The sequence below is a fragment of the Suncus etruscus genome, chromosome 16, assembly GCF_024139225.1.
Source record: "Suncus etruscus isolate mSunEtr1 chromosome 16, mSunEtr1.pri.cur, whole genome shotgun sequence".
NCBI classification, from domain to species: Eukaryota; Metazoa; Chordata; class Mammalia; order Eulipotyphla; family Soricidae; genus Suncus; species Suncus etruscus.
Window position 1 is genome coordinate 86,055,396 of NC_064863.1, and position 21,328 is coordinate 86,076,723.

At 53.2% G+C, this 21,328-nt stretch overlaps 1 protein-coding gene across 4 annotated transcripts in view; it reads right to left on the reverse strand.

Annotated features, from left to right (window-relative positions):
• The window catches only part of ZFYVE28 (zinc finger FYVE-type containing 28), a 31,073-nt gene extending 9,966 nt beyond the window's left edge, over nt 1–21,107 (reverse strand). The window contains exons 1-10 of one of the 4 annotated variants that reach the window (XM_049789707.1): nt 20,772–21,107; nt 19,227–19,364; nt 18,119–18,321; nt 17,543–17,632; nt 16,847–16,936; nt 15,362–15,463; nt 12,880–14,097; nt 6,902–7,017; nt 6,532–6,648; nt 2,496–2,543 (exon numbers count right to left, since the gene is read on the reverse strand). In XM_049789707.1, coding sequence (XP_049645664.1) covers nt 2,527–2,543; nt 6,532–6,648; nt 6,902–7,017; nt 12,880–14,097; nt 15,362–15,463; nt 16,847–16,936; nt 17,543–17,632; nt 18,119–18,321; nt 19,227–19,334 — 2,061 coding nt within the window. In that variant the 5' untranslated portion in view covers nt 19,335–19,364; nt 20,772–21,107 and the 3' untranslated portion in view covers nt 2,496–2,526. Of the gene's footprint in view, nt 1–2,495; nt 2,544–6,531; nt 6,649–6,901; nt 7,018–12,879; nt 14,098–15,361; nt 15,549–16,846; nt 16,937–17,542; nt 17,639–18,118; nt 18,322–19,226; nt 19,365–20,771 lie in introns of those variants that run through there. The other 3 variants (XM_049789706.1, XM_049789708.1, XM_049789709.1) reach the window with 3 other exon arrangements.
• Between the last annotated feature and the right edge of the window lie 221 nt (nt 21,108–21,328).

Genomic DNA, 21,328 nt, shown 5'->3' on the forward strand with positions numbered 1-21,328 from the left:
GCCTTGCAAGCAGCCGATCCAGGACCAAAGGTGGTTGGTTCAAGTCCCGGTGTCCCATAGGGTCCCCCGTGCCTGCCAGGAGCTATTTCTGAGCAGACAGCCAGGAGTAACCCCTGAGCACCGCCGGGTGTGGCCCAAAAACCAAAAAAAAAAAAAAACTCAGAAACCAGTACATGATAAGACCGTATGCCACCCATCAGACCCAACACAGACTACTCAAAAGGATCAGAACAGAAAACAAACTGTGACTTCAACAGATAACTTGGACAATAAGCTGGCACCACACACTGAGGCAGAGACTATTGGGAGTGGAGATGACCAGTTCCAGGACCTTGGTTCTATAGATAAGGAAACTGGTCCTGCTCTCACTGGATTTCGTAGTTTATGAAACACTTGTTACATTAACTCAATATTACCACATCTGTAGAATGTCCCAAGGTTGATGGATTACTTTTACCAGAACCATTACAAGGAGGACATTAACAGGTCAAATCCGTTGGGACATAAAGGCAAAGTGGTAGACAAGTTCAGTATAATCATCAAAGCAGTGGGCAGGACAAAACAGCTATATCAACCCAAAAGACTTTATGATGACCATTTCAATGATGATCAGTTTGCAGGGATCAACAAGATCCACACAAATTACTTCTGTTCTTTATCGATGGTCTTCATCAGGACTTGAACAAAAGTGTAGGCAGAAAAGACATAAAGAGGAGAATAGGGCTGAAGAGATAACATGATAGTAGGGTGTTTGCCTTGCATGCAGGACAGTGGATCTACCGAGCCTGCCAGAGGGATTTCTGAGCATAGAGCCAGGAGTAACCTGAGCGCTGCTGGGTTAACCCAAAAACAAAAATAACTAAAGAGGAGGAGAATAGTGATCATCTTGTTGACTCAAAAGTCACAAAACAAACTTGGCAGAAACACAAGCAGTTTAATTAGTCTATTATTGCTACATATTTCCAAAGCCACAGTTCAAATCCACAGTTAATGTCTCATCTGTCTCATCTCAGACATTGAGATCTTTACTCATTTATCCTTCTCGTTGACATCTACAGATAAATGCATGTTGCAAAATTGCCTCGTTATTTTTCAAAGAAGATAAACTGAGAAACAATAAGAGAGTTTATTGCAGCTACTGCAACACACAGCAGGATTCTCTAAAAAGGAAAGAAATTTGAAAATTACCACCTGTACTTTTTTTTTGGGAGGGGACACACCTGGTGACGCTCAGGGGTTACTACTCCTGCCTGTGTGTTCAAAAAATCGCTCTGGGTTTGGGGGGCCATATGGGATACCAGGGAATCGAACCGTGGTCTGTCCTAGGTCAACTGTGCACAAGGCAAATGCCTTACCATTGCACAACCGCTCCGGCCCCTCCACCTGTATTCTTTTTTTTTTTTGGTTTTTGGGCCACACCCGGCGGTGCTCAGGGGTTACTCCTGGCTGTCTGCTCAGAAATAGCTGCTGGCAGGCACGGGGGACCATATGGGACACCGGGATTCGAACCAACCACGTTTGGTCCTGGATCGGCTGCTTGCAAGGCAAACGCCGCTGTGCTATCTGTGCTATCTCTCTGGGCCCTCCACCTGTATTCTTATTTTTGTTTTGTTTTGGTTTTGGTTTTTGGGCCACGCCTGGCAGTGCTCAAGGGTTACTACTGGCTCTGTGCTCATAAATCGCTCCTGGCAGGCACATATGGGATGCCAGGATTCAAACCACCATCCATCTTGGGTCGGCCTCTTGCAAGGCAGACCTACCTCTGTGCTATCTCTCCAGCCTATGACCTCCACCTGTAGTCTTAAAACATCTGAAATGCTTTTTCTACAATGGCAAGATGATAAACTATAGATCTATGTGGATTTTCCTTTAGAAAATCTTGACTTGTCCCTGTACACTATGTATTCTAAGGATAACCCTGAAAAATACAACTTATTCTGTTTTGCATCACTATGGAGAAATGGAAAACAGCTGTTGCACAGTCTATTGTAAAAACAAGCAAGACAATGTGAGTTTAAATTTGATGATCAAGAAATTTCAGGGGGGGGCCGGGCGGTGGCGCTGGAGGTAAGGTGCCTGCCTTACCTGCGCTAGCCTAGGAGACGGACCGCGGTTCGATCCCCCGGCGTCCCATATGGTCCCCCAAGCCAGGAGCGACTTCTGAGCGCATAGCCAGGAGTAACCCCTGAGCGTTACCGGGTGTGGCCCAAAAACAAAAAAAAAAAAAAAAAAAAATAAGTCGTTAAAAAAAAAAAAAAAAAAAAAAAAAAAAGAAATTTCAGGGGGCCGGGCAGTGGCGCTGGAGGTAAGGTGCCTGCCTTGCCTGCGCTAGCCTAGGACGGACCTCGGTTCAATCCCCCGGCGCCCCATATGGTCCCCCAAGAAGCCAGGAGCAACTTCTGAGCGCATAGCCAGGAGTAACCCCTGAGCGTCACAGGGTGTGGCCCAAAAACCAAAAAAAAAAAAAAAAAAGAAATTTCAGAAATCTCCACCTTGTCTGAAATTGTCAGCAGCTTATATTCTTTTTTATACTTCAAAAAGACCTGCAGGAATAGATACAGTGTTTTGATTAATCATATATCCTTGGATAAGACATCTGAATGTCATGGTCTCTTGTTACAGAGCTCAGTCATTGATAGTGTTTTTGAAATTTATTTTTTTAATTTATGCTAGTTTTCTGCTATATCATGCCTTTGTTCTCAGTTTGCCTTCAGAAAAGAAGCCTGGATGTTAGAGCCATGTGTTATTATACTTCAAGATGTAAACACTTTTTACAGTGCTCATCACCATATTACTTAGTATTCTAGCCTTGAATATTATGATTGTTCTAATAATGTTCTATGCATGTTCTAAATTGTGAAGCCTTTTTCAGCAAAGTTCTCCATCAAACTTAATTACTCCAAAGAATTGAAGAAGTTTTCAAACTGACATGAGCTTTATATTTTAAAGTGCTTTGACCCATTGCACCTGAGTCATCTTTCCAAGTACAACCTATGAATCATTCTTCTTTATCTGTCTATGTGTGTGTGTGTGTGAGTTTAAGTGTGTGGTGGCCACCTCTATGTCTGTTTAATGTCCATCAATATTGTATATAATGTCTGTATTGCATGTAGACCTTCCTTCTGTTGTATATAGCTCTTTCTTTCTCCCCTTCCCAATTATCACTTTACAAATCCTTTTCTATTGTTTTCTTTCACTCTCACACCTGGTTTATTATTTCTCCCTAATTACCTCTTTTTTTGGGGGGGGGGGTCACACCCGGCAATGCTCAGTGGTTACTCCTGGCTCCACGCTCAGAAATCACTCCTGGCAGGCTCGGGGGACCATATGGGACACCGGGATTCGAACCGATGACCTTCTGCATGAAAGGCAAACGCCTTACCTCCATGCTATCTCTCCGGCCCCTAGTTAACTCTTTATACCTTCAATTCTTTTTTTTTTTCTTTTTTTCTTTTTCGTTTTTTTGGTTTTTGGGTCACACCCGGCAGCGCTCAGGGGTTACTCCTGGCTCTATGCTCAGAAGACCATATGGGATTCTGGGATTCAAACCATCAACCGTCTGCATGCAAGGCAAATGCCTTACCTCCATGCTATCTCTCTGGCCCCTATACCTTCAATTCTTTTTTTTTTTTTTTTTTGTGGTTTTTGGGTCACACCCGGCAGTGCTAAGGGGTAACTCTTGGCTCCATGCTCAGAAATTGCTCCTGGCAGGCACGGGGGACCATATGGGACGCCAGGATTCGAACTGATGACCTTCTGCATGAAAGGCAAACGCCTTACCTCCATGCTATCTCTCTGGCCCTATACCTTCAATTCTTAACTCTTCAGGCACCCCCACCTACAGCCCAACTCCTGGGAAGATGCTCCAGTCACTGCTGTTGATGTTCTCAGCAGCATTCTTTTCTCCCATTTTCATTCACCATGGACTATTGCACACAATTGTTTTTGGCTTTCGAAAGACACTTGACTCAGGGACATTTCCTGATCTGTGACTTCTGTGAGTCATTTTTTTTGACTCCACAAGACCAAGTTGCTGGCTGAAATTGTGAGCCGGAATTTATTCTCCCCTCAGACTATTTCAAAAAACGTAAAGAAGATATGTATACCTCCTTTGTATATTTCTTAGATGTATCTATGCATACATTATAAAATATGTATAATTTTATTGCATATTTTATTATATAGATATCGTTTTCCCCTTCTCTTTGAATTTGCTAGTAGGAATTCATAGTACATAGTATAGATAGTATCCTTTGAGTTTTGTGTTTTTGATAGAACTAGGTTATAGAGATTGGTAGTCTGTTTTAGTATACTATGGCACTGTTCTTTCTACATGGCACATTAAAATGTGGAAATTAGGGGCTGGTGAGGTGGCGCTAGAGGTAAGGTGTCTGCCTTGCGAGCACTAGCCAAGGAAAGATCGTGACCGTGGTTCGATCCCCCGGCGTCCCGTATGGTCCCCCCAAGCCAGGGGCAATTTCTGAGCGCTTAGCCAGGAGTAACCCCTGAGCATCAAACAGGCCCGAAAACCCCCCCCAAAAATGTGGAAATTTTAGATATAGAGAGGAATTACTATCCATTAGGGATAAGAACTCCAAAATTTTTTGTTACCAGGGGCCTTCTACCCGGAACATTTGCCATAGTGACTTGACTTAGACTTCAGTTGTTCAGACATTGGCCAAATCAGCCCAAAACCTTGAGTCCCAGATTTGGATCCGGCATGGTTTTCTGCACCTACACCAGGAACTGACCTTCTGCCAGGACAGGCTCTAGATCTGCCTTGACAACTATTTGGCACATATGCCACCCTGATGGTGCCTTGGAAACCAGCAATCCTTGCTTTCAAGGCAGATGATTTCTCTGCCTCACCACCTAACAGTAACATAACAGAAGATGCTTCAAGACACCCTGACTTCCACAAAGGATCTCTGCAAACACCAAGATCTCTACTGAAGCCTGACTGCAACAACCGTGATGAGAACCTTTCCTGGGACCATGAAGAAAGACTTTGGAGTTAGACATATTAGTATGTCTGTAGCCTGTAGTTGGTCTTATGATAGGCTGCTTCATGGGGAGGGACATCCTGTTTTTAAGCAAAAAGTTTTTTTATTTTTCCCAACTTTTGCTGTGCCAATACAAAAACTGCCACCCCTTTTATCTTTTAAATAAAGACATCTGCCTTTTTCTTAGAACCTTGTAGCAAGAATTACTTTGTTTTACCTCATATTTCTGCATGTTTCTATATAGTTAAAATGGGGATATTTAATTGATCACCTTAAGCATACATCCTGGTTTTTTTTTTGGTTTTTTTTTTTTTTTTTTTTTTTTTTTTTTGGTTTTTTTGGGCCACACCCGGTGGTGCTCAGGGGTTACTCCTGGCTGTCTGCTCAGAAATAGCTCCTGGCAGGCACAGGGGACCACATGGGACACCGGGATTCGAACCAACCACCTTTGGTCCTGGATCGGCTGCTTGCAAGGCAAACACCGCTGTGCTATCTCTCCGGGCCCTACATCCTGTTTTAACATCCAGAACACACACCTGCTTTCTCTAATCCTTTTACCCTGTCTTCCTTAAACACAAAAGCACACAGCCTGGTTTTTTGTTGTTGTTGTTGCTGTTGTTGTTTTTGTTTTTTTGGGCCACACCCAGCAGTGCTCAGGGGTTACTCCTAGCTGTCTGCTCAGAAATAGCTCCTGGCAGGCACGGGGGACCATATGGGACACCAGGATTCGAACCAACCGCCTTTGGTCCTGGATCGGCTGCTTGCAAGGCAAATGCCGCTGTGCTATCTCTCCGGGCCCACACAGCCTGTTTTAATCCCCTCTCACATCCTACCCAATTGGCTGGTACAAAGTCTACACCTTACCCTCCCCTAATATAAAAATCTATTTGCCACCTACAATAAACTTGAGTTACCCTCCTGAAGTGGCTGGTGGGTGCTTCTTTGTGAGGGCTCTACTTGCCTGAGATCCAACCTCACCAGTGACTCTGACCTCACTGATGACTTCTACATCTTTTTTTTTTTTTTTTTTTTTTTTTTTTTTTTTTTTGGTTTTTGGGCCACACCCGTTTGACGCTCAGGGGTTACTCCTGGCTATGTGCTCAGAAATCGCCCCTGGCTTGGGGGGACCATATGGGACGCCGGGGGATCGAACCGCGGTCCGTTCCTTGGTAGAGCTTACAAGGCAGACACCTTATCTCTAGCGCCACCTTCCCGGCCCCTCTACATCTTGAGATCTGACCTTATCAGCCTCAGTTACAACAGTCCGTCACAGGTGAGTCCCTCCGCACCCTGAGGTAAGCTGTGTCCTCCAGCCAACCTGGAGCACAGAATTGGGAGGTGAGTCCTCCCAAGGAAGGAATGATTGTCTGCTGGCTGCTAGGGTGTGTGGAGTGGGGATATGGGCCCTTCTGTGTAGGCTACAAACCTGCCCAGTCATCTCCCTCAGGTGAGCAGGGGGAAGCCTGGGTACCTGGACACACTTCCAGCCAAGATGGAGAGTGGATGGGATAGTCAGCGCAGGCCTCACCTTTCTTTAGTTTCTCCTTGTCGTCAGCCTCCTGCTTGGTGGCCATGACCTCAAAGAGGGTCTTGAGGATGCTCCTCAGGTCACTGGCATAGTTGGTCTGCAGCTGATCAGCCACACCTGGGGAGGGGAGACAGTGGAACTGCTGGGCCTAGCCAGAGCTCAGGGACAGATCCAGCCCCCAGAAACCAATCCTTTGGCAGAAATTAAGTTAGAGAGTTGAGGGGACAGGGGGGGAGACGGAGTGGGGCGGGGGGAGGCAGGGGGTAGTCTTTGAGAGGCCAGAAGGGGGCGGTGGCGCTTATCAAACATCTGAGGGTCATCCCACCTGCCCCCTGAGCAAACCCTGGCCTGCCTGCGATGCGGGCACCACCTGAGATGCAGACAAACAGGCGATGGATGAGGTCGTGGCTGCCATGGAAGCGGGACCGGATCTTTTCTCTAGAGGCCACGGGAGCCACTTTGGGGCTCGTCTTATCCACAGAGTCACTGCAGAGGAGAGAAAAGCAGGGGTATGCTGGGGCACTGGGGGTATAGACCAACACTTGCCCTCTCCCAGCTTTTGACTCTGCATCCACCCTCCTAAGGGCACCCTCCCCAGAGGGGTCAAGCCAAAGACAGGCCATGCATAAGCCTGATGTGGCTAGCAGGCAGGATCCAATGGCCAACAGGGCACAGAAAGGACACACAGACAGGGAGTGTGGTGACTGTGGTTAGGGGTGCCTGGAGTCCCAGTAGCAGGCAGGCCAGATCCCAAGCCTCTTTTAGGTGTAGCCCCACAGCGCAGACAGGAAGAGGAACACAAGTCACTGCTTTAAGCATCCTCTATGTTCCCTGAACCCCAGGCCTGGGTCCACCCAGCCCCACCGGGTGGGAATGGAGTGAGGCTCAGGCTACCAGCCACAGCCCAGAGTTTCCACTCACACCCATTCCTCCCCTGGACTCCATCTCCCTCTGCGCAGCCTACATTCTAAAACTTTTCCCGTCTGCTTTCTTCCATCCTCCCCTTGGTCTTCTATTTCTTTGCCTTGTTGGGGGTCGGATAGGGGCACACATGGCGATGCTCAGGAATTATTCCTGGCTCTGTGCTCAGGGATAATTTCTGGGGGATACTTGGCACCCTATGGCATGCCAGGGATTGAGCCCTCCTTGCTGTACTGTCACTCCACCCCCATTAGTGCTTAATTGCTGCCTTTGGTTCTTACTTCCATGCCCTCTCTAGACTGATGCAGATTTGTGTGCAGGTGGTTTAAAGTAGCCCACAAGACCTGCTTTCCCTTGGGGGATGGAGCTGGTCCCCGACTCTGTTTCACACCCACTCGCTTCACAGTTGGGGCTCTTCACAGCAAGGGTGTTCCCTAACATTCCACCCCAAGATGGAAGCCAGGTCCCCATGGGCGGGCAGGAGCATTGGCCACACCTGGGGCCAGGAATCACTCTCCTGTGGAGGATGGATGCTGCTTTTTCCTAGGGGCGCCTGCAGAAAGACCCCCAAGTGAAAAGATGGCCACTCTGCAGTCAGGACTGTGGTCAGTTCCAGGGAACGAGGACCCCAGAACATCAGAAACTAAATCTTGTTTTAATGTACTGATCCCAGCCCAGGTGTACGACCAGTGGGCACAGTGAGAGATCCCCACACGCCCACTGCTGAGACCCTTGATGAAGGGAAGGCCTCTGAGGTGGACTCCAAGAGGAAGCCATGCACCAGGGTATCTAGGACCTGGCGTCTGGGAAGGTAGGGCAGTCCCTCACCCAAAGCACCTCATAAACAGTGAGCAGAATGCTGAGAGGGGGCATCAGGGTATGGCACTTGCCTCACATGTCCAACCCTGGAGGGATCCCCAGTGCCAAGTGGTCCCCTGAGCACTGCCAGCAGCGAGCCCCAAGCATCTACTGGGTGTAGCCTGACCCCCATCTCCTCCCTCTGTCAAAAAGGAGAAAAGAAACATGACCTGAGGGTGTAGGCGGCCCAGGAGATCAGGAAGGAGCCTCAGAGACCACAGCCACAAGCTATGATCCCAGGGAGTTGAACAATCCAGTCTGACCTGCCCACCCTTCCCCAGACTGGCCCGTTGGAGGGAGGATGGAGCCACAGGTATTGGGCGCAGCTGTGCGGTGCAAGGAAGGGCATGGTCACCGCGTCTGGGCAGAGCACTTTGCTCTTTCTCAGTTGGGTTTGGGGGACACACCCTGCAGTGCTGGGCAGGGAGTCCGATCTGGACTCACGACCCTAAGAACCATGTCTCTGGTCTGAATCCTGTGTTCTCACTAAAGGTCACTCACTGGGGAAAGAAGAAGATTGGAAGTCTCAGAGAGGGCACAGATGGCACAGTGCCTGCTGCGTGTAATCTTGAGAGCCCAACTCTCCAGTCCTGCGGCCAAGCACTCCTGGGAGTGGCCCTGGGAGCTTCCATGCATCGCTTGGATGGGTCCCCCCAAAGAGTTTGAAGAGCCTTGAAGAAAGGAGCTCCCTAGGGGGGCAAAGTGCACTGAGCCTGCTGTTGCCCTGGGCCACTCTCTGGGTCTTGTCCTGGTCACAGCCAGGCACTGTGCCAGCACACTTGTCCCCCAGCATGTGGGGATGGAGAGGACTAAGTAACCAAATAATAGGTCTGGGGCCCCCAGTGGAAAAGGCACGTTCCTGTGGCTCCTAGCCAAGCCAAGACACCTGCCTACAAGTAGGGAGACTAAGTGTGTCTTCAGCACCAAGATGTGAGATGACTGGTGACACGCTGGAAGGTGACCCCAGGAAGAAGCCTATGGCCATGAGTGTGGAAAACTCCACCAAGCACGCCATGGGAAACACTGTCAGCTGGAACTGTTGGCAGCCATCAGGGAGATGCACCAGGGAGAAATACTGCCTTGCCAGACAGTGAAGGCCACCTTGGGAAACCAGCCCTGGGCATGGTGAGGCTATGCAAGGAAGCCACAGTTGCCTGTGCCATGCCTGAGTGGGCAGTACCAGCTGTTGTTCTAGCCTCGATTCTGTCTCCTCACACCTTTGTGGGCACAAAGGGAAAGGTGGGAAGAAGGGAGCTATGGGAGGAGAGGTGAGAGCTGCGGGAAAAAGCTGATCTAGGAGAAGCTGGGAACACTGGTGAAGGGGAAAGGTCCTTAAAACTTTCTGAGAACTCTACAGAGAAGTCATCTGAATTTTTTTTTTTTTTTTGGTTTTTGGGCCACACCCGGTAACGCTCAGGGGTTACTCCTGGCTATGTGCTCAGAAGTGGCTCCTGGCTTGGGGGACCATATGGGACACCGGGGGATCGAACCGCGGTCGGTCCGTCCAAGGCTAGCGCAGGCAAGGCAGGCACCTTACCTTTAGCGCCACCGCCCGGCCCAGTCATCTGAATTTAACACTCAAAATATTGCTCAGATTATTTGTGCTTATATTTATTCCTTTTTTTTTTTTTTTTTTTTTTTTTTGGTTTTGGGTCACACCCGGCAGTGCTCAGGGGTTATTCCTGGCTTCACGCTCAGAAATTGCTCCTGGCAGGCACGGGGACCATATGGGACGCTGGGATTTGAACTGATGACCGCCTGCATGAAAGGCAAACACCCTACCTCCATGCTATCTCTCCGGCCCCGTTTATTCCTTTCTTAAGCCCCTTGCAGGGTCTTCAAGTCCACAGCCATCAGGACCACCCTGGCAAAGAGGAAGCACTAAGGACACTGGGCTAGACAGGCCCACAGGCCTGTCCTTGAGGACCAGCTGGAGAAAAGAGGCTCTTTTTCAGGGCCCTGAGCAACAGCACCGCGAGAAGGACGTTTGCCTTACATGCAGCCAACCTGAGTTTAATCCTCGGCATTCCTTATAGTCCTCTGAGCCTGCCAGAAGTAATTTCTGAGCTCAGAGTCATGAGTAACTGCTGAGTGCTGTCGGCTGTGGCCCAACAACCAAAAGGGGGGGAGCTTATTTTCCCTCAGGAAAGGCTCCCTAAGCTGGAGTAAAAAGGAAGGAGGCAGAAGACCTGAGGTTTCAAACCACTCTGCCAACAACTGCCGAGACATCCTGGATGGATGCAGCTGACGAAGGCAGGGCTTGGGGCACATGCGGGGTTCCAGTCCAAGGTACTTTACTCCTGCCCAGATCTCAACTGTGGGTGCCACTGAGGCATCGGCATTCTCCATAGGCCACAGGCAGGGGGCAATGGTGCCAGGCATCAGAATGCTGGCAGCTGGCCTGTTTCTCTGGGCGCCAGGATACGGCACCTGCCTCCCAACGAAACTGTCACTTGCAGCCAGGACCTCCCACAGAAACCGCAGGGTGGCTCCCCTGACGCCCAGAAATGCTGTGTCTGACCCATCCTTGGGCGACTGGCCTACTGAGTTCTGTTCTGGGAACCCTGCTGTTCCCAATGTTCAAGGAAGGGGGTGTGCCTGGTGCTCAAGAGAGCAGTCCAGGGGACTAGTACTGGCCTGAACTTGAGGTCCTGCTAACAGCCCCATGCCTGCCTCAAAGCAGAACCCAGCCTCAAGCCGCAGCAGCCTCTGGAAGCCTGCAGGGATGCATGCCAAGTATAGACATCAGGTGCACAGTGGGAAAAAGTGGAGGGGCAGGGACACAGGCTGAGTCATGGACACTGTTGAGAAAACAGCAGCCTTGCTGGCAAATGGGTCCATCCTCTCAGCACAGAGGAGGAAAGGCGTGGACATGGCCTATCCCACTGGTCACCGATGCAGCCGGGCTGCTCAGTAACCCTCCTGTGATTCTCGCTCTCACTCCACCTGTGACGACCAAGGATGGGGACTGACCCCGGACAGACAAATCTGGGGTCACACATGAGGCAAAGCTAAGAGCAAGTGTGTGCACGTATGATGTTATATATGGCACCTGTACCAGGTTTGCCTCATGTAGTCATGTGCATCCATGTGCATGTTGTTCCCATTGTATCATATGTCCACAATAATTTTATGACTGTATGGCATGTTATGTATGTGCCACGTATGTATCCATGAGTATCATGCATGAGGTTATAACTGCTGTGTACCTTGTGGTGTCCTGTGAAAATGCATTCTGTGTGCATGCATATCATGTTACTGCATATTTCTCCATACAGGGTGTTTCTACATGTGTCATGGATGTGCCTGTATGCCATTTATCATTGTCATCCATGAACTTGCATGTGGTATAATGTGCCTGCATGCCATGCCCGTGCTGTGCATGTATCCAGGTTGTGGAACCATGTTATGTGTGCTGTGTCTCTCATGTGTTGGCATGCCATGTATGTATTCATGTAGCTTATCGTGCGTGTGAGGTTGTGTCCTACTCCCAAGAATGAAATGTGCAAAATGAAACAGCCCCCTCTAGTGGAGGAGCAGAGGAAGGCAGGCTGGAATGCGTCTCCTCTCAGAGCTTTGAAGGATGAGTGGATGCCCCCATGTGGCCTGAGGAGAAACTGAGGAACAGGCTCCTGGGGGAGGACTGGCCAGAGTGGGCACGGCCAGTTCCTTGCTCTGAGGCTGCCTTCAGCATAAAGGAGCCTGTGGGAAGCTGGAGTGTTGGGGGCCGGAAGCGTCACTGCCCTCAGCACGCACAACAGCTACTTGGAGAGGCAGCAGAGCCTAGAGTCCCACTTGGGAGTAGGTGCAGCCGGCTTGAGGTGCTTGCAGATGCAGGAGCTGTGGGAGACGGAAAACGGGGCCCCAGTACACAGTAGGGTACTCTCTGCCAGAAACAGCGCAGGGGCCCGTCAGGAGTCTGGGGATACGGAAGTGCATGTGCCAGACACAGGGCACGGGACAGGCTGGTCCCAGAGAGTGGAAGAGTGTGAAGTTCTGGGGTTAATCCCAAAAGCACCTGAACTCAGACCCCGGGAGGCCCCACAGCAGAGACCCCGCAAGGACTTAGGGGGACTGTGCAACTTCTGGCCTGAGCCCTCCCTGCCCTCCCAGCAGACCTCTGCAGGGGCCCGGGAGGTGACTTAAGTGCCTTCAGTATGGAAGAGCAGGACAGAGGGCCAGGGCCAGCCACTGCTTTCCGTCACGTGCCTCTGGGGTTGCGCCAAGAGGTGCCAGAGAACCTGCCCTAAGCAAGATCATCCTTTTTCTTCCCTCTGTGCCCTGGGGCCTGGGGAAAGGGTTATTGGGCTGGGTCCCAAGCAGACAGCAGGCACAGGTAAGGCACAACCACTACCCACTGTTGCTGGAGAAACCACCACCACCACCACCACACACACACACACACACACACACACACACACACACACACACACACACACACACACAAACACACTTCATACCTCATCCCCCTCTCCCATACACACAGCATATATGCACCCACACACAGAGGCCAGCAGAGCTGAGGTGCCCAGTATGGGGAGAAGCCCCCCCCCCCCCAGCCCCTCTTACCTGGGGCCCGGCCCTCGCTGCAGCTGTTCCCCAGGCCCCTCTCCCAGCTGTGCTGCTTCCTGAGCCTGTGTCTGCAGCCCCTGGCCCTGGGATCCAGCCGCAGCCTCAGGTTCCCCGAGCACCGGGGCACTGCCCCGGCAGCTGCACTGCTCATCCTCCATGCCTGGCACAGGGCCTGGGCTGGGGATGTCCGGAGCATTCTCTGAGGGCCCTGTGGCCCTGGACAGAGGATCCTGCAGTCCAGCAGCTGGGCCCTTGGCAGTGCCCACGGACAAGGCACTGCCACCACCGCCGTGTCCAGGGCCATCAGCATCCCGCAGGCTCTCGGCAGTGTCCTCGCACCCGCCACAGCCCCCGCAGCATACGCATGACTGGAGTAGGCAGTGGGTGGCTGCAGCAGTGCTGAACGGATGGGCACCTCCCACAGAGTCCCCCACCAGCCCCCCAGAGGCATAGATGCCCAACCCTTCAGCTTCTGGGTTGGGGAGGGCAGAGTCCAGGGCCGTGGGTGACTTGGGGTTAAAGATGACAGTGGCTGAGAGCTTCATGCCCCCTGTCCGGTGGGCGATCCTCTCGGCCATGCCAGTATCACCTGTGCCCGCATCGCCTGTGCCTATCCCCCAGCCCTCGGGGGCCACAGGTATGTCCAGGCAGCTACAGGAAACACTGCCCAGCAGACCTGCTGCTCGCAGCTTGTCTTCCTGGATGTTGTTGTTGTCACTCACGTCCCCTTCTTGGACCTCGGGGCCCATGGGATTGTCCCCCCGTCTGCCCAGCCCTGTGTCCTGGTGGTGGGTACTGTCGGCCGTCCCATCCACATCGTCCATGAAAAATACCCGCCCCTCCTCATCATCGCTGCTCCCTGTGGGTGGCTGAGCAGGACTTGGGGTGGCCTGGCCATGGGGGCTGCCTTGGGAACCTGGCCGATATGCGGGAGATTGGCTGGCACTGGGCGGGGATAGCAGGGAGGACATCTCGTCCCCGGCCCGGCAAACCATGCGGCTGAGCTGCTCCAGCTCCTGGTCGTCATACTGCATGGAGCAGGCCAGCTCTGCCTCGACATCCGGGGCCTGTGCTGAGAGCAGCTCCTCGGGTGGCAGTGGGGCAGGGAAGGCGGGAGCAAGGGCTGGGGCCACGGGGTCTTCAACATCCTGGGAAATGCAGAGGCTTCGCTCCAGGGTCCGGAGCTCCTCTTCTGTCAGCGTCTGCAGCAGGTCTCTGTAGGGCACACAGCACAGTGGCAGCAGAGTGAACATGGGGTGAGCGGGAGGTAGGGTGGGGTGGTGGTGAACACTCAGTGAGTCCAGGGTGAAAACGGGATCAGCACATGGTGACCATGTGGTGAGGGGTGAGCATGTGCTGAACATGCAGTGAGAATATGATGAACACATGAGCAGGACACACCCTCACGTGTCCCTCCATGCAGCCACAGCAAGGCCACTGCAGTACCTCCACACTGCTGGACTCCACACTAGTTTGAAGTGAGAGATTTGGGGCCAGCATTGGGGTTGTGAGACAGTGCAGTAGTAGCAGCAGCAGGTCAAAAGTACTTCTAAATGTTTCTATTAAAACTAACTTGTTTGGGGCCGGAGAGATAGCATGGAGGTAAGGCGTTTGCCTTTCATGCAGGAGGTCATCGGTTCGAATCCCGGCGTCCCATATGGTCCCCCGTGCCTGCCAGGAGCAATTTCTGAGCACGGAGCCAGGAATAACCCCTGAGCACTGCCGGGTGTGACCCAAAAACCACAAAAAAAAAAAAAAAAACAAAAAAAAACAAAAAAAAAAAAACTAACTTGTTTCGGGAGGATTCGTTGGCAGATGGATTCAAAGTACTAAACTTAAAAAAGAAAACTAACTTGTTTCCAAAAATAATAAAAGTCCCTAAAGGCAGAGCATCATTCACTACAAACAGTACAGAAGCAGCAGAGCAGCCACATCCATGGCATGAGCCACACCCACAATGACACCAGGCCCAAGACATCAGCCCCCTCAAAGGAGCCATAGCCATGACCATGCCAGCCATGCCCACCGGATGAGGCACACGCACAAACATCAGCCATGCCCACTGAAGTGGCATGCCACTGCTGGAGCCACACCCACATCCCTGCTCCCCTCAGACCAGTGGGCCCCTTGTGCTTGGGATAACACAGAAGGCAGGGATTTTGATGTGCCAGACACTGTATTCCACCCATTCAAGGAACTGTTCAAGAACTGGTATAAGCCCAGGGCAGCGTACTGGCGAACCTGGAGGAGAGCTGGGGCTGGCCCACCTCTGCCTGGAGGCCTTTGTGGCCTGTTGAATCTCCCCCACCACACACACTGGCTCTGCAGGACACTCCTCCGCATAAAGCTGAGAACAGCCCTGCCAGTGGGACCTCCTTCGGGGCATGTGAAGGGACGTGATGGCCTCATGGGAACTTTGTAACACTCCAACTGCTGAGACCAGAGTAAGGCTGGAAGTGGGGCCACCTTCCATGCCTACCTTATTTTCTGGAGCAGAGTGTGGAAGGGACGGAACAGCTCAGACATGTCCTCTGCTTTGCGGTCGAGGTTCAAGGGCCCGTCTGCATAGACCACAAGGCCGCTGCATTCAAGACACAAAAGGGGGTGGTGGGTTTCAGACTGTCCGGCCCACTGCCAGGTATGCCCCCTCTGCTCAGATCTTAGACCTGTTCAGAGAAAAGGGGGAGAAATCATCACCAGGTTTACTGGTCTTAGGGGGAATTCGAGGATAATCAGAAACATCTGGACACACCCCAATCGAAGGTGGAGCACCAGCATCCACCTCCAGCAGCAGAGGCAGTGCAGAGGCCCTGGGGTGCATGTGGGAGCAGCTGAGTTCCCAGGGGACTCGGCAATGCTGAGAAGTGGGCCTGACAGGAGCTGCTCCAGATGGAAATGAGGTGAGCTGTGTCCCACAGGGGAGGGACTTGAAGTGCCTGCCTGCACACCACCTCAGCATTTGGGGACAGTTTGCAGAAACAGGCTCTCAGGTCACTCCCAGAGGGACCCAGAGCTCTGACACTGCTTCCAGCCTGGGGGCCTCAGAACCCAGTGAGACAGATGCAAGGGTTCTGGGGATGCACGGCTGGTGGGGCATAGGGACATAGGGGCAGGGTATGGGGTGCCAGGGAGTAAGAGTTTGTATGTGGGGAGGTAAGGAATGGGATTGTAGGGGTGGGGCGAGGGTAGGATTGTAGGAGTGCAGGGGTAGGGTGAAGGGGCATCTTCAAATCTAGGGATCCTCTGGGAGCGGCTCTGAGCAAGCCCCCACCCAGGTGAGCACATCCACTGGGTCCAGTACCAATGTTTGGAGGCCTTCAGGCCCCTCAGCCCAGCACCCTGCCCAGCTCTCAGGCCTCAGTTAATCAGGAGAACCAGAGCCCAGAACAGGTACCTGGGCAGGCTCTGGCAGTGCCTGAGGGCTCTCGAACCCAACTTTGCTGGGACATGACGGCCAGGATGTGGTGGAGGGATGTGGAGGGGAGGTGGTGGAGATGTGGTGCAGCTGTGGTGGGGAAGAGGCAGGAATGTAGCTGGGAAGTAGTTGGGCAGTCTCCAGTGGAGATGCGATACTCAGGATGAGTGGCGGCCCACACAGCCACTGTCCCACCTAGTGGAACAGGAATGAGGGCCCTGCCTTGCACTTGGCCAACCTGTGGGGGATACTGAGGCAGGAGAAGCTGTGGGAGCATCAAATGGAGCACCGTGGGGGCTCTAGCTAGGCTCCCAGGAGATCTGGGAGCAGCCCCCGGGGCTCTCCTTGCTGGACAGAGCCTGGGGCCACTGTGGGCAGCACGAGCACTGTCTCTCCGCAGGGACCCTCTGGAACTGGGCCAAGGATATCCCAAGTGACCCAGAGGTCAGGTCAACTGCTCGCCTGCTGTTCATCGCCATCAGGAGTGATTTCTGAGTACAGAGCCAGGAGTCACCCCAGAACCACACAAGGGCCCTGGAGGCCACTCACCACACGATGGCCAGTCGAGGGATGGTGAACATGAGGGCAGGCTCGTAGTCATCAATCATGTCCTGGGTGAGGTAGCCGCAGTGCAGAGCCCTGGCAGGGAGAGAAGCAGACTGGCACCTGAGTCCACACAGGACACCCTCATGAGAAGGGTGCTAAAGGCTGCCCCGATGACACTGTGGTGTCCAGGGAAAAGAAAGAGGTGCACTGTGCCAGCTCACAGTAAAGGAAGCTCCTGGCCTCTCTGCCAGGACCAGGAGAAAACGATGCTTCTGCCCTTCCAAAGGTGTCCCGGGACAAACATGCCCACCAGCGGGCAAGTACAGGCCGAGTCCTGTCCCGGTATCACCCAAGGCCCAAGGCCAGCATACTGCACTCTCCATCCCTTACCCCTCATCTCCCCAACCCCCATCCTTTACCTCCCCACTCCTCACCCCTCTATCCCTCATACCTCCACCATCCCCCTGCAAGCTTCACTTTTCACCGCTCCACCCCTGTACCCATCACCTTCCCTACCCTCATCCCTGCACCCCTCAGCTCTCTCACCCTTCACCTCTCCAAGCCTCCACTCCTCACCCTGCACCCTTCACCTCCCCAACCCTTACCTCTTACTCCTCCACTCACCTCCCCACCTCTCACCCCTCCATCCCTCACCTCCCCACATCTCGCCCCTCCACCCCTCACCCTTCTACCCCTCACCTTTCCACCGTCTCGCAGAAGAGCACAATGACCTCCTGCTGCACGTAATACTCGCGTGGGGACTTGACAGGGACCATGGCTGAGACGTAGCTGCACAGACAGCACATGTGGGCCCGACACCCCCAGCCAGACCCCCGTTCCTGACTGCAGCCGCTCCCGACCTGGGAACCCAGTGTGGTCCCTGTCTTGAAAATCAAAGCCCCCCATGCCTGCGGCTGCCCTTCCTAAAAGTAAAAAGGTGAGGGGCATCAGGGGACCTAAGATACCCACTGAGGGGACACAGGACAGCTGGCCCTGTCCCTCGGATGCCCGAGTTTGGCTCTTAGGAGAAAGGAGAGCGAGAAGACACTTGAACCACCAATTGCTCTGGCTATGGCAGGACACAGCCCCGAGCACCAATGAATGCTTCCTACGTCACCATCATGGGGCTGGGGACAGGAAGGAGAGTCACCACGATGTGTGTGTCCCTAGCTGACTCCCCACAACCACACAAGAACAGCTGGGGTTCAGCCAGTCAAGCAGATAAGGGGTTGGTGGTGGGGCGTCCCCAGAGAGGCTCTGCCCCACGAGGGTCACCTGAGCTCGAACTCAGCAAAGAGCATGTCAAAGTGGCGCAGGGCCTCCCGCATCTTCTCGGTGTAGGTGCTCAGGTCCCGCAGCGCCTGGTCCCGTAAGGTGCCCCGTACTGCCTCCAGGCTGCGTGTCAGCTCCTTAGCCAGGGGCCGCATGGCCATGCTCTCCAGCTCCCGGTTCATGATGATGGAGCCAGCGGCCAGGCACTACAGGAGCATTGGGCCCTGTCACCAACATGTGCCCCAACCCAGGTCCCATATGGACTCCTGCTATCGGAGACACTGCAGGATGGGCACGGCGGGCATCCCCCTCACAGGCTCCCATGGATGGGGCAGTGGAGGAGAGGATGCAGTCCCTGCTTTTCATACAGCCAGAGTGGGGGCACAGGGTTTCCCCACATGCTTCAAATGTATTGGGGGCTGACCCAGCTGGGGCCTTCTAGCCTAGTCTGTGGTGCCAGCTGCCCAGGAACTGGCTCTTTTTTCTGCCTGAGGATCCCTCTGTACCCTCAACCCATCTCCCTGCTCTGAGCTACACAGGCATCATAAGGTGCATGGACATGCCCCCCCAGAGCTATTGCCCCAACCCCATTCCAGAGGAGATAGGATGGACAATTGTCCCCAGCAACTGGGCAACTCAGAAGTAAGCAAGAATGGGGGAATGGGTAGGCAGACACCAGAGTGTGTGGAAGGACAATAAATGGGGTGCTGGGGCCGAAGCCATAACATAGCAGGAAGGGCATTTTTCTTGCATACGGCTGACCCAGGTTCGATCCCCAGCATCCCATAAAGTCAATAGAACCTGCCAGGAGTTCTGAATGGAGAGTCAAGAGTTAACCCTGAGCGCTGCCAGGTGTGCCCTCCCCATAAAACAAAATGAATAAATGAGGAGTTTCTGGGATTTGTTCAGAGATGGAGGCAGGATGGGGAACTCCAGACGCCAACACCCTGATGATGTTACAAGTGTGGATGGAAACCACTGACAAACACTGTCTTCTCATGCCTCAGTTTCCCTGCTGGATGGGAAAGTTTGGAGTCTGAGTGTTGGGAACCTACCTGGGGGCCCCAAGCAAGTGGTTACAGGGGCGGGTAGAGCAATGGGTGCCACTTACCTCAGCCCCAAACCACAGCTGGCCAGCCAGGTTGTCGTGGCGAACCTCCTCTGGGAATTTTACACAGAAGTCCCTGGGAGCCCGCTCCTGAGGGATGCAAGTGTCCATAATCTGGTTGATGATGGTCAGCACGTTGTCCTGTAGGGAACAAGGGGGTGCTGAGAACTGGGACCACAGCCCTACACATGCACTACAGGATATGCACTATAGCCAACATAGGAGGGCAGATAAAGTGCCTACAAACTGCTAAAATTCTTTTCTGAGGTTTCCATCCACTGGTTTGTCCAGCTGGATGGATGAACACACTGAATGCTGACCTACAGCTCAGAGCTAGCTAACCCAGCAGCCCTGGTTCATTCTGTGAGCATCAAGTGGCCTGGCCTTTGGGGTGACCTAGCTGATACCACACAGGAAACAGAGCCTCAGGAATGCTCTGTAGGCACCTCGGCCTGGCTCCAGCCTCAGTGGACGCTGAGATCCTGGGCCACACTCCCCTACAGCTTTCGAGGTTCAGGCTGCTGGGCTGAGGGTGCTGAGGTGGGTAGGTGTGGAAGGAGGATGTGGACGGGCCACACAGACCTTCAGTCCCTGATGATGGAGAAGATAGGGGTAGGACCTGCTCCTGTGGCTGTCAACTGATGCCCCCATCCTGCCCTTCTGGACCCCATGAATCCCCCTCACTTCGCAGTTCTGCTGTGTGGGGCACCCCAGGCCACCATCCCTTCCCACCAGACCCCTCTTCCTTTTGAGCCTCCAGCTGCTGCCCCCACCTCATGGCCGCTGTTCCCATGTGAGGGACAGTGACCTCCCCTCACAAAGGTGAGCTGTGGGCCCGGAGAGATAGCACAGCGGCGTTTGCCTTGCAAGCAGCCGATCCAGGACCAAAGGTGGTTGGTTCGAATCCCGGTGTCCCATATGGTCCCCCGTGCCTGCCAGGAGCTATTTCTGAGCAGACAGCCAGGAGTAACTCCTGAGCACCGCCGGGTGGGGCCCAAAAACAAACAAACAAAAAAAACAAAGGTGAGCTGTACCGAACAAAGGTTCAGGCAGGTAGGGCTGTGGCATTTGGTTACCAGGCTTCAGCACAGACAAAGGTGCTGGGTATCAGGCAGGGGGTGCCCAAGTCTCACGTCCAGGAGAGGAGGAGATGCAGGGGCTGAGCAGGGAGGGTGCAGAGGTAAGGTGGAAGGAGCTGGCTGTGGGTGGGAGCTGGAATGCCAGGATTTTGTTTGTTTGTTTGTTTGGGAGCCAACCTGGTGGTGCTCAAGGGTTACTTCTGGCAGGCCAGGGATTGAACCCAGGTTGGCCACGTGAAAGGCAAAACCCTCTCTATTGTGCTACTGCTCCAACTCTGGAACACCAGGACTTTCTGAGGTGAAATTCTAGATGCAACAGGTGAGGGGCAACCTGAAGTTTGCCCTAAACCCTGGAGCTGCCACATTCAGAAGGAGCAGGCTGGACACAGGGTGGCAGCTGGAGAGTACACTGGGGCCCCAGCGTCCATCCCAGTGTACAGCTTCCCTGTCCCCATGAGCTGGCCTGAACCTGGCAGGAGCGGAACTGGCTGACGAGCAGGGTGCAGCGCTGCGGGTCCTTCCGCCCATCCAGGCTGTCCAGCTCCGCGGCCACCTGCGTCAGCTCTTCATCAGCATAGTAGAACTGGGCAAGCAGCTGTGGATCAGACCTCTGTGGGAGAAGATGGCAGTCAGCACGGGGCCTGGCACTCGTTCTACCCCAGGGGATAGTGGTCAGTGCTGGAGCCCAGCAGATGTCCCTCCTATGGGATGGCAGTCAGTACGATGCCCAGCAAAAAGGGTGAGCAAATCCGGGCTCCAGATGTTGACTGGCTCTTAGGAAGGAAATGGAAAGCTCAAGGACACGAATGAGATGCCCCCTCTGCTCTAGAACATTCTCAATCCATCCCCCAGCTTTGAGCAGCACACCTTTCCTTAGAGGCAAATCCCCAGAACACAGGACTTCTGATCCAAGAGCATCCCCCTGATCCTCCTTTGAAGTTCGAGATGCTGCCCCCTCTTTACACCTGCTAGCACTGGTGTTCACACAGGCAGGTTCACCCTTATCTCAGGGTCTTTGCACAGCCG